The following is a 12,535-nucleotide window of genomic DNA, read 5'->3' on the forward strand; positions in this document are numbered from 1 at the left end:
ATGTGCCTGGGGACACACACATGCACACACACAGTCTCTATCATATATGTGATATGTATGTTAATAAGGTGTACTTCAAAAAGTCTCCTTTAAGAGTGGGGTAATTGAAAACTAAGAACTTTGTGCTATGTTTAGAGCAGAGTTTCTCTTACTATGTCTTTTTTTTTTTTAACTATATTCTTTGTTGTGGGGGGCTTTTCTGTATATTTTAGTATGCTGAGCAATATCCCTGGCTTCTGCTCACTAGATGCCAGTAGCACCCCCCCCCCCCCCCCCCCGCCCCATGCCCAAAGTTATGACAGTGAAAAATGTCTCCAGGCCTTGCCAGATGTTCCTTGGTTGGGGAGAGGCGGGTGGGGGCAAAATCTCCCACAACTGAGAACCACTGGTCTAGAGAAATGTAGACCAGGGCAGAAGAAGTAGAATATTTTTACACCCTGCCAACTTCCTAAGACTGTGTTCATCATTATACAATGAAAAAACGTTGATAAAAGAAGATAGAACAAAATTTATGCTTATGTATATCTTTAGACTCTCCTGAGAGGGCGTCAAAAAGAGGGAATAATATTTTTAGGAAAATAAATCTAAAAGTGGTAGATTATTTTTATATGAGAGTGAATTTGATGGAAAATTGTGTATGTTTATATACTGACATCACCAATGATGGTTTCTAATTTCTAGTAAGGACTTGCTGGGATCTGATGAAACTTTGAGAACTTTTTCAGCATTTAACCTTTACTTCATTGTCAGTTTTGTTCACTGCTGCTTCTTCTACTTTATTTTTGCTTCATTATTACTTTTGTTTAAAGAAATTTGAGGACATATGTTTTTTGGTATTTGATTGTAGACATAGTTCTTTGATGTTTTAATTTTTTCTAAACATTTGTGGATTTCTGGAAAATATTCCTGTTTTCCTTCCTTTTCTCTTTCACAATATATGTTTCCTTTAAAAAAAAAATCTTTGAGCTTGTCAAGAGGAATATACCAAAGTTCAAATTCTTCAGTGATCATATTATGATATGGAACAAACTTCGAGGCTTCCTATCTGTAATAATATTCTATGCAGACAGACTTCCAGACCCTCAGAATAATTTGTAGAGCCTTCATAGAATTGACCAAACAGGATATGACTTGTATATGAATTTGGGAGGGTGGAGAATATGAACTTAAGGAACTGGCATAACTGTTTAGTATTCATTTTCATGAAAATTAGGTTTGTTTTTTTATCAGATGAAGTCTAAAATTAATGTTATTGTCTTAAAATTTTATCTCTTTTTATAGGTAGATCATTCCAATACGGACATTAATCAGTCTTTTTCATCTGTATTGCCTCCATTTGTTCCTCATGAGCTAACCAGAGAGTTGGAGTATCACTATTCAGATCTCAGAATGTTGAGGGTATCTCCCGACACTGTGCAAAAGACTCTCAAACATTTAGCAGGTATGTAGAAGAGGAGATATTGGGTGTTCTTAAGGCTAGCTTGTTAAAAATATCATGCTATGGCTGATTTTTTAATTTTGAGCTCCTGCAATAATGTTAACTTTGAAATAGGTGTATTTAAATCCCCAGATCTTTTATTAGATGAACCATTTGATTTTTCATTGCATTCTTTATGACAGTGTTTAGAACTGAATTACATGGAGGAGTCTGATATTAGAGTCAGTTTATTTCTGTATTCCTTTTTGTGACTTGAAGGGAAAAAAGAAACTAATTGAGCACAAGAGAAGAGTGGATCCAAATAAGTTTGTAGAGAGGAAACTGAGAAATCACTTTTGAGGTAGAAAGCAAGATTATTTGCTGAGGGAAGCAGGAAGTGGTAAAGAAGGGTTGGAGGTTTGAGGTGAGTGGCTTGGTGCAGGTTCAGAATTTACATTAAAGTGAATAGGGGTTGGAGCTGACCAAAGGGCAAGCAAAAGAATTGGCAGATAGTTCTGAGAAGTCAGCTGAGGTGGGAGATGATTTTGTAAAGTTGTCAGCCTTAATAGAATCTCTGATCTTTGTCTGCTAAAGGACTGCAGAAGGTGAGTTATAGGATTGATCCCTGGTTGAGGGATTTATTGATTGGGTAGATGTGATAGATGGAAAGCAGTGGAAGGGAATCAGTAAGAGTTGATCACCTTGGTTTCAGCCTGCTTGGAGAGAGAGAGAAGAAAAACCACAAGAGTTATTGGAGAAAATAGAAGGTACAGTGATTCATTTATGAAGTTGATAGATGAGGTGGATATATTTATGGAAAGAGCTAGAATAATAAGTAATTTTGGTCAGATTGAGGTGGTACATTTATTTATTTATTTATTTATTTATTTATTTATTTATTTATTTATTTATTACATCCAAGTTAGCATATAGTCCAACAATGATTTCAGGAGTAGATTCCTTAATGCCCTTTACCCATTTAGGCCACCCCCCCTCCCACAACCCATCCAGTAATCCTCTGTTTGTTCTCCATGTTTAAGAGTCTCTTATGTTTTGTCCCCCCCCACCTGTTATTATGTTATTTTTGCTTCCCTTCCCTTATGTTCATCTGTTTTGTCTCTTAAAGTCCTCATATGAGTGAAGTCATATGGTATTTGTCTTTCTCTAATTTCGCTCAGCATAATACCCTCTAGTTCCATCCATGTAGTTGCAGATGGCAAGATTTCATTCTTTTTGATTGCCGAGTAATACTCCAGTGTGTGTGTGTGTGTGTGTGTGTGTGTGTGTGTGTGTGTGTGTATACACACCACATTTTCTTTATCCATTCATCCATCGATGGACATTTGGGCTCTTTCCATACTTTGGCTATTGTTGATAGTGCTGCTATAAACATGGGGGTCCATGTGTCCCTTCAAAACAGCACACCTATATTTTGTGGATAAATGCCTAGTAGTGCAATTGCTGGGTCGTAGGGTAGTTCTATTTTTAGCGTTTTGAGGAACCTCCATACTATTTTCCAGAGTGGCTGCACCGGCTTGCATTCCCACCAGCAGTGCAAAAGAGATCCTCTTTCTCCACATCCTCACCAACATCTGTTGTTGCCTGAGTTGTTAATGTTAGCCATTCTGACAAGTGTGAGGTGGTATCTCATTGTGGTTTTGATTTGTATTTCCCTGATGATGAGTGATGTTGAGCATTTTTTCATGTGTCAGTTGAAGACGTCTGGATGTCTTCTTTGGAGAAGTGTCTATTCATGTCTTTTGCTCATTTCTTCAGTGGATTATTTGTTTTTTGGGTGTTGAGTTTGATAAGTTCTTTATAGATTTTGGATACTAACCCTTTATCGGATATGTCATTTGCAAATATCTTCTCCCGTTCTGTCGGTTGCCTTTTAGTTTTGCTGATTGTTTCCTTCGCTGTGCAGAAGCTTTTTATTTTGATGAGGTCCCAGTAGTTCATTTTTGCTTTTGTTCCCCTTGCCTCCGGAGACGTATTGAGTAAGAAGTTGGATGCAGCCAAGATCAAAGAGGTTTTTGCCTGCTTTCTCCTCGAGGGTTTTGATGGCTTCCTGTCTGACATTGAGGTCTTTCATCCATTTTGAGTTTATTTTTGTGTATGGTGTAAGAAAGTGGTGCAGGTTCATTCTTCTGCATGTCGCTGTCCAGTTTTCCCAGCACCACTTGCTGAAGAGACTGTCTTTATTCCATTGGATATTCTTTCCTGCTTTGTCAAAGATTAGTTGGCCATACGTTTGTGAGTCCATTTCTGGGTTCTCTATTCTGTTCCATTGATCTGAGTGTCTGTTTTTGTGCCATGAGGTGGTACATTTAAATGAGGATCAGTTTGAAGGGTGACTGGATCTGTTGCATGGCCCTGGGATTGGATAGTTGAAACTGAATAAAAATCACTAGGATAGAAGGTGATTTTGAGGCTAGCTTATTGAATTAGTTAGTTATGTTTAATTATTTTCTGGTTAATATGGGATTTGGTTATTAGGGAAAATCTGTGGACCTTGAAGTCTTCAAAAAATGAATGGGAGGGACTGGGAGTTGCAAGAAGAAAGTGATAGATGAAGGATGGTAGAGAAGTTGTGTGTAGCCTAAGCCTCAAAAAGAAGGTTTTCTTTTCTTTCTTTTTTTTTTTTATTTGAGAAATATGGAAAATAATAGTAAAGAAATCATTGTGACAAGTAGTTAAATGCCACTTCCATCTCTCTTTGTTTCCAGAGTCATGGTGTATGGAAGAGGGCTGAAATGGCAGTAGTATTAACAAGGGGAAAATAAAGTTTCTTTTTTTTTTTTTTTCAAGACAGAAAGTTGGAGAGTGTTCTATGAAAAATTTGAGAAAGATTGTTTCAAAGAGCACAGAAGAAAAATTGGGAGGGGAGGAATAAATAGTGAGAGGAACCAAGATAAGAAAATAGAGCAGTAATAGAATGTGGGAACAGGAGACTGGCAATGTTGGCCTTTGTTTGGACCAGGGATTTTAGTGATGAGCATAGTTGAAATGACTGGCCTCAAATATCCTCTAATTTTATCAGCAATAATTGTGATGTCAGAACTATCTGAGTCCCAGATCATTTCTGTCCTGGTCTCAAACATGAGGACCACTATAGGATTTGAGAAGGGAATCATTTCTAAAAATGTCTTTTTGGGTTCTCTTTTACAGATTATAGCATGGTTTGGTAAAGCATTCTCAGGGTACCACCTCATTTTTGCCTTTATATCCTTTGAAATTGGCCTTAAGTTCTGTTAAGGACATTCTGTTCTGGGGTTGTTGTGTTTTTTTCTCCCCACTTTACATTTCAGTTTGGGAAGTTTCTATTGACCTACTGTTAAAAATCACTGATTCGTTCCTTGGCATGTCCAGCCTACTGATGAGCCCATCAAAAGCATCCTTCATTTCTGTTATGCTGTTTTTGATTTCTGTCATTTCTTTTTTTAAACAATTTTTAATAATTTTTTATGTTTACTTTTGAGAGAGAGAGGGAGACAGAGAATCTGAAGCAAGGTCTATCCTGTGAGAGCAAAGCTTGATGCGGGGCTTGAACCCACAAACTGTGAGATCGTCACCTGAGCTGAAGTCAGATGCTCAACCTGCCGAGGCACTCAGACATCCCTGTCATGTCTTTTTGATTCTTTATTAGGGTTTCCCTCTCTCTGCTTATATCACTCATCTCTTCTTGAATTTTGTCCACTTTTTCTATTAGAGCTTTCAGCATATTAGTTATAGTTATTTAAAATTCCTGGTCTTGGGGCGCCTGGGTGGCGCAGTCGGTTAAGCGTCCGACTTCAGCCAGGTCACGATCTCGCGGTCCGTGAGTTCGAGCCCCGCGTCAGGCTCTGGGCTGACAGCTCGGAGCCTGGAGCCTGCTTCCGATTCTGTGTCTCCCTCTCTCTGTGCGTCCCCCGTTCATGCTCTGTCTCTCTCTGTCCCAAAAATAAATAAACGTTGAAAAAAAAAATTTAAAAAATAAAAATAAAAAAAAAAAAATAAAATTCCTGGTCTCATAATTCCCAAATCTCTGCCATATCTGAGTCAGATTCTGTTGCTTGCTTAGTCTCTTCAGACTGTTTTTTGTCTTATAACATGCCTTATAATTTTTTGTTAAACACTGTGCTTGAGGTATTAGGGAAAAGAACTAAGGTAAATAGGCCTTAGATGTGAGGCTTTAGTTTACTGACTAAAAGTTAGGCAGTATTACTGTTTGCGGTTAACTGTTGTCAGACAGTAAAATTTCCTCTGGTGTCTTTGTTTTTTGTCTCCTGTGTTGTCTTTTGGTTTCCTTTGACACTCCTTAAATAGAGTCTGAGCCTTGCTTCCATTCTATCTTTGTAATGTCTTGTTATTATAGAGGAGCCTTACTTATTTAGTGGTAAGGCGTGGAGGGGAGAGGTTTCATTATAATAATCCTATGATTAGATGTCAGTCTTTTAGTGAGCCCATATCCTTAGGCTATTACTTTTACAAGTGCTATTCTTAGCGTTTTTCCTCTCCTTAGGTGAAACAGGAAGGCTTGGGGGTTGGGTGGGGCTAGAGTTGGGTGTTTCCCTTCTTCTAGGTTGGTTTAATTCAGGTAAAACCTAGGCAGTCAGGCTCTGATAATATAGTTTCCCTTGAGATCCCTCTATTATGGAAAACAGAGGGCTCCAGGCTTTTTCTAAAATGGTTACTTTACCATTCCCTGTGCCAAGAGTATGAGGGTATTTTTGTCCCATCTTCATCTTGGGAACCTTGTGAGGCCCCTGGAAGTAAAGCTCATGAAAATATAGAGTCCTCCCTGGGCTTTGGAGTTTTGTTTTTTCGGTTTTGTTTGTTTGTTTGTTTTTTGTGTTTAATTGTTTGCTCTTCTTTTTGAGAGAGAGAGTGGGGGGAAAGGGGCATAGAGAGGGGGAGACTGAGGCTGAAGTGGGCTCTGCACTGACTGCAGAGAGCCTGATGTGGTGCTTAAACTCATGAACCATGAGATCATGATCTGAGCTGAAGTTGGACCTTAACCTAACCACCCAGACACCCTCCCCAAGGAGTTTTTCTCTCTAAAGTGAGTTCATGCTTAGCCTCTAGCAGTTGGTTAATTGCAGTTTAATTTTTCCTGCCCCTTTTTGGTTCCAGTGCCTTCTGCTCCCTTAATATTAATCCCTCTCTGATTCTTTTTATTTGTCTCTCTGGTTTTCAGAACAGTTGTTTATCCTGTGAACTCAGTTCTCTGATGGATTTAAGAGTTTTGATTTTCAGTTTGTTCAGCTCTTTTCTGGTGCAGATGTGAGTGACTTCTAAGCTCTTTATGTGTTGGACAAGAAAATTCTCTTTTTTAAAAACTATTAAAATATATAATAAGAGCAACTAAGCTGGAGCTTTGGAAGGAGAAATGATATGTTTAGAATGGAAATTGAAACCATCTGTCATTAGCTTTTTTTAAAAACAGCTTTTTTGAGATGTAATTCATATGCAATACATTTCACCCATTTAAGGTATCCAGCTCACTATGTTGTGCAAACATCACTACAGTCTAAATTTTATTTTTATTTATTTTTTAAAGTTTTTATTTAAATTCCAGTTTGTTAACATACAGTGTATTGTTAGTTTCAGGTGCACAATATAGTGACTCAACACTGCATATATCATCCTGTGCTCATCACAAGTGCCCTGCTTGATCCCTTTCATCTCTGGCAACCATCCTCACTACGTTCTAATTTTAAAATATTTTTATACTCTAGGTACCCTGTACCTGTTTGTACTTATTCCCCATTCCACACCTCCCTCAGCCTTAGGCAATCTAGGCAACCACTAATTTACTGTGTCCATAAATTTGTCTATTCTGGACATTTGCATATAAATTAAATCATACAGCATGTGATCTTTTGTGAGAAACTTCTTTTGAGTATGTTTTCAAGATGTATCCATTTAATAGTATGTATCGATACTCCTTTTTTATTAAGTAATTAATTACACAATTATATTGATAGTGTCACATTTTGTTCACCCATTTATCAGTCGATGGGCATTTGGGTCTTTTTCCATTTTTGGCTGTTGTGAACAATACAGCTGTGAACATTCATGTACATGTTTTTGTGTATATGTATATTTTCCTTTCTCTTTGATATATATCTAGGAGTGGAATTACAGGTTTTATAGTAACAGTGTTTTAACATTTCAAAGAACTGCTGAACTGTTTTCCAAAATGTGCAACATATTACTTTGCCATTAGCATTATGAGGGTTCCAATTTCTCCACATCTTCAACAACACTTGTTATTTTCTGTCTTTTTGATTATAGCCATTCTGGTGGATATGAAGTGGTATCTTATTGTGATTTTGATTTACCTTTGCCTAGTTGTTAATGATATTGAGCATTTTTTTCTTGTGTTTATTACCCATTTGTATATCTTTGGAGAAGTGTCTATTCAGATACTTACTTTTTAACTGGGTTATTTATTTTTTTTTAATATGAAGTTGTAAGAGTTCTTTATGTATTCTGGGTACAAGTCCTTTATCAGATATGTTATTTGCAAAAATTTCCTCCGACTCTGTGGGATGTCTGTTCACTTACTTGATGGTATTAATCACAGCATATAGTTTTGAATTTTGATGAAGTCCACTTTATTGTTTTTTTTTTCCTTTTAAAAAATACTTTTAGTAGTGGTAAAATACACACAATATAAAATTTGCCATCTTAACCACTTTTAAGAATATAGTGCAATGGTGTTAAATATTCACATTGTATAAATATTACTGTCATCCATCCACAAAACTTGTAAAACTGAAACTGTTAGTATTAAACAGCAGTTCCCCATTTCCCCCACTGTTAGTCAACTATCATTCTACTTTTTGTTTCTCAATTTGACTACTCTAGATACCTCATATAAGTGGACTCATACAGTATTTGTCTTTTTGTGACTGGCTTATTTTACTTAGAATAATGTTTTGAAAGTTCATCCATATTGTAGTAGAGTCAGATTGTGTTGAATGTGTAGATCTGGTTTGGGAGTATTGCCATCATAATAATATTAAATTTTTTGGTCTGTGAACATAGGTGGTCTTTCCTTTATTTGGGACTATGCCATCTTATATTAAATACTTTGACCTATAAATATGGGACATCTTTCTGGGATTTAGGTTTTCTTCATTTCTTTCAACAATATTTGTAGTTTCCAGGGTACAAGTCTTGTACTTCTTTGTTAAATTAACTCTGTATTTTAATCTTTTTGTTGTTATTGGAAAATTGTTTTCTTAATTTCACTTTGGGAATATTCCTTGCTAGTGTTGAATTTTCTATGTTAATTTTATAGCTGCAATCTTGCTGAACTATTTGTTTATTATCTTTAATTTTTGTGTGTGTGGATTTCTTTATATACAAGACCATGTCATCTGCAGATGTAGTCTTCTTTCTTTCCGTGTGTGCCTTTTATATATTTCATTTCCCAATTGCTCTGAACCTTCAGTACAATGTTGCATTGAAGTGGCAAGAACAGACATCCTTGTCTGTCCTGGTCTTTGTGAAGAGGTATGGAGTCTTTTATCATTAAGTATGATGTTAGCTGTGGGATTTCTGTAGATGCTCTTTATCAGGTTGAGGAAGTTCCCTTTTATTTGAAGTTTTTAGAGCATATTTACCATGTTAAAGGTGTTAGATTTTGTCAAATGTTTTTTCTGCTTCTTTTATGATGATCATATGGTTTTTGCCCTATATTCTAATAATAAGGTGCATCGGTAATTAATTTTCATATGTTGAACCAACCTTGCATTCTTGGTTATATGTGCCATTTGGTTATGGCATACAATTCTTTTTACATATTTTTGGATTTGTTTTGTTAGTAATTTTTTTGAGGACTTTTGTGTTTATATTCATAGAGGTATTGGCGTATAGATTTTTTTGTGATTTTTGTTGTTAATTGGGTTTTGATACAAGGGTAATACTACTGTCACAAGTTGAGATGAGAAGCATTGTCTCCTCTAGTTTTTGGAAGAGTTTGTAAAGGGTTGGTATTAGTTTTTATTAGATGAAACTCAACTGTAAAGCTGCCTGGCCTAGTCACTCCTTTTTATTTTGTTAAATTGGTAGTAATATCCCTTCTTTCATTCCTGAGTTTGATAATTTGAGTTTTCTTTTTCTTTCTCTTTTTTTGGTGAGTCTAGCTAAATTTTGTCAATTATGTTCATCTTTTCAAGGAAATAAACTTTTGTTCCTCTACTTTTTCTGATCTGTTTTTCTCTATTTTTAAATCTCTGCTTCAGGGGTGCCTGGGTGGCTCAGTTGGTTAAGTGACCGACTTCAGCTCAGGTCATGATCACACAGCTCGTGGGTTTGAGCCTGCGTTGGTCCCTGTGCTGACAGCTCAGAGTCTGGAGCCTGCTTCGGATGCCATGCCTCCCTCTCTCTGCCTTCCCCCCCCCCCCCCAAAAATAAATAAAAAAAAAAATTAAATCTCTGTTTCATTTATTTCCTTTTTGCCTTTATTTTTTCCTTCCTTTCACACTTCAGTTTTAGTTTGGGCTCTTTACTGTTTCTTAAGATAAAAGAATAGGTTATTGATTTGAGATCTTTCTTTTTTTTAATTTTATTTTTTATTTTTTAAAATTTACATCCAAATTAGTTAGCATATAGTGCAACAATGATTTCAGGAGTAGATTCCTTGATGCCCCTTACCCATTTATCCCATCCCCCCTCCCACAACCCCTCCAGTAACCCTCAGTTTGTTCTCCATATTTATGAGTCTCTTCTCTTTTGTCCTCCTCCCCGTTTTTATATTATTTTTGTTTCCCTTCCCTTATGTTCATCTGTTTTGTCTCTTAAAGTCCTCAGTGAGTAAAGTCATATGATATTTGTCTTTCTCTAATTTCGCTCAGCATAATACCCTCTAGTTCCATCCATGTAGCTGCAAATGGCAAGATTTCATTCTTTTTGATTGCCGAGTAATACTCCATTGTATATATATATATATATATATATATATGTGTGTGTGTGTGTGTGTGTGTGTGTGTGTGTGTGTGTGTGTATACACACCACATTTTCTTTATCCATTCATCCATCGATGGACATTTGGGCTCTTTCCATACTTTGGCTATTGTTGATATTGCTGCTATAAACATGAGGGTGCATGTGTCCCTTTGAAACAGCACACCTGTATTTCGTGGAAAAATGCCTAGTAGTGCAATTGCTGGGTCATAGGGTAGTTCTATTTTTAGTGTTTTGAGGAACCTCCATACTATTTTCCAGAGTGGCTGCACCGGCTTGCATTCCCACCAGCAGTGCAAAAGAGATCCTCTTTCTCCACATCCTCACCAACATCTGTTGTTGCCTGAGTTGTTAATGTTAGCCATTCTGACAAGTGTGAGGTGGTATCTCATTGTGGTTTTGATTTGTATTTCCCTGGTGATGAGTGATGTTAAGCATTTTTTCATGTGTCAGTTGAAGACGTCTGGATGTCTTCTTTGGAGAAGTGTCTATTCATGTCTTTTGCTCATTTCTTCAGTGGATTATTTGTTTTTTGGGTGTTGAGTTTGATAAGTTCTTTATAGATTTTGGATACTAACCCTTTATCGGATATGTCATTTGCAAATATCTTCTCCCGTTCTGTCGGTTGCCTTTTAGTTTTGCTGATTGTTTCCTTCGCTGTGCAGAAGCTTTTTATTTTGATGAGGTCCCAGTAGTTCATTTTTGCTTTTGTTCCCCTTGCCTCCGGAGACGTATTGAGTAAGAAGTTGGATGCAGCCAAGATCAAAGAGGTTTTTGCCTGCTTTCTCCTCGAGGGTTTTGATGGCTTCCTGTCTGACATTGAGGTCTTTCATCCATTTTGAGTTTATTTTTGTGTATGATGTAAGAAAGTGGTGCAGGTTCATTTTTCTGCATCTCACTGTCCAGTTTTCCCAGCACCACTTGCTGAAGAGACTGTCTTTATTCCATTGGATATTCTTTCCTGCTTTGTCAAAGATTAGTTGGCCATACGTTTGTGAGTCCATTTCTGGGTTCTCTATTCTGTTCCATTGATCTGAGTGTCTGTTCTTGTGCCAGTACCATACTGTCTTGATGATTACAGCTTTGTAGGATGGCTTGAAGTCCAGGATTGTGATGCTACCTGCTTTGGTTTTCTTTCTCAAGGTTGCTTTGGCTATTTGGGGTCTTTTCTGGTTCCATACAAATTTTAGGATTATTTCTTCTAGCGCTGTGAAGAATGCTGGTGTTACTTTAATAGGGATTGCATTGAATATGTAGATTGCTTTGGGTGGTATCGACATTTTAACAATATTCTTCCTATCCAGGAGCATGGATTGAGATCTTTCTTTTTTTTTTTTTTTTTTTTTTTCAACGTTTATTTATTTTTGGGACAGAGAGAGACAGAGCATGAACGGGGGAGGGGCAGAGAGAGAGGGAGACACAGAATCGGAAACAGGCTCCAGGCTCTGAGCCATCAGCCCAGAGCCCGACGCGGGGCTCGAACTCGTGGACCGCGAGATCGTGACCTGGCTGAAGTCGGACGCTTACCCGACTGCGCCACCCAGGCGCCCCGAGATCTTTCTTTTTGACATAGGTGTTCACACTGATAAATTTCTTTTTTTTAAATTTTTTTTTTTCAACGTTTATTTATTTTTGGGACAGAGAGAGACAGAGCATGAACGGGGGAGGGGCAGAGAGAGAGGGAGACACAGAGTCGGAAACAGGCTCCAGGCTCTGAGCCATCAGCCCAGAGCCCGACGCGGGGCTCGAACTCACGGACCGCGAGATCATGACCTGGCTGAAGTCGGACGCTTAACCGACTGCGCCACCCAGGCGCCCCTTTTTCTTTTTTTTTTTTTTTTTTAAATTTTTTTTTTCAACACTGATAAATTTCTAAGCACAACTTTAGCAATCTACTGATAGTTTTGGTTTGTTGTATTTTTGTTTTAATTCATCTAAAATATGTTTAATTTCTGTTGCAATTTGTTTTCATTGACCCCTTGGTTATTTGGGAATATCTCATTTCATTTCCATATATTTGTAAATTTCCTTTTGTTATTAATGTCTCATTTGATTCTATTTATGTTGGAGAACACATGTTTTACATGATTTCAGTTCATTTAAATTTTATTGAGGCTTGTTTTTATGTTTTGGTGTATAGGTTATTCTGTAGAATGTATGGTT

General features: G+C 37.2%; 1 protein-coding gene across 1 annotated transcript in view; it reads left to right on the forward strand.

The window, feature by feature from the left end:
* Nucleotides 1–12,535, forward strand: part of ALMS1 (ALMS1 centrosome and basal body associated protein) — a 224,317-nt gene that overhangs the window by 41,843 nt on the left and 169,939 nt on the right. The window contains exon 7 of the mRNA XM_047067804.1: nt 1,282–1,441. Within this exon, the coding sequence (XP_046923760.1) occupies nt 1,282–1,441 (160 nt within the window). The remainder of the gene's footprint in view (nt 1–1,281; nt 1,442–12,535) is intronic.

This window comes from Lynx rufus, unplaced genomic scaffold (assembly GCF_022079265.1).
Source record: "Lynx rufus isolate CCGP_SWC_20201006 ecotype Redwood Valley unplaced genomic scaffold, mLynRuf1.p SCAF_8, whole genome shotgun sequence".
In the NCBI taxonomy this organism is placed as follows: Eukaryota; Metazoa; Chordata; class Mammalia; order Carnivora; family Felidae; genus Lynx; species Lynx rufus.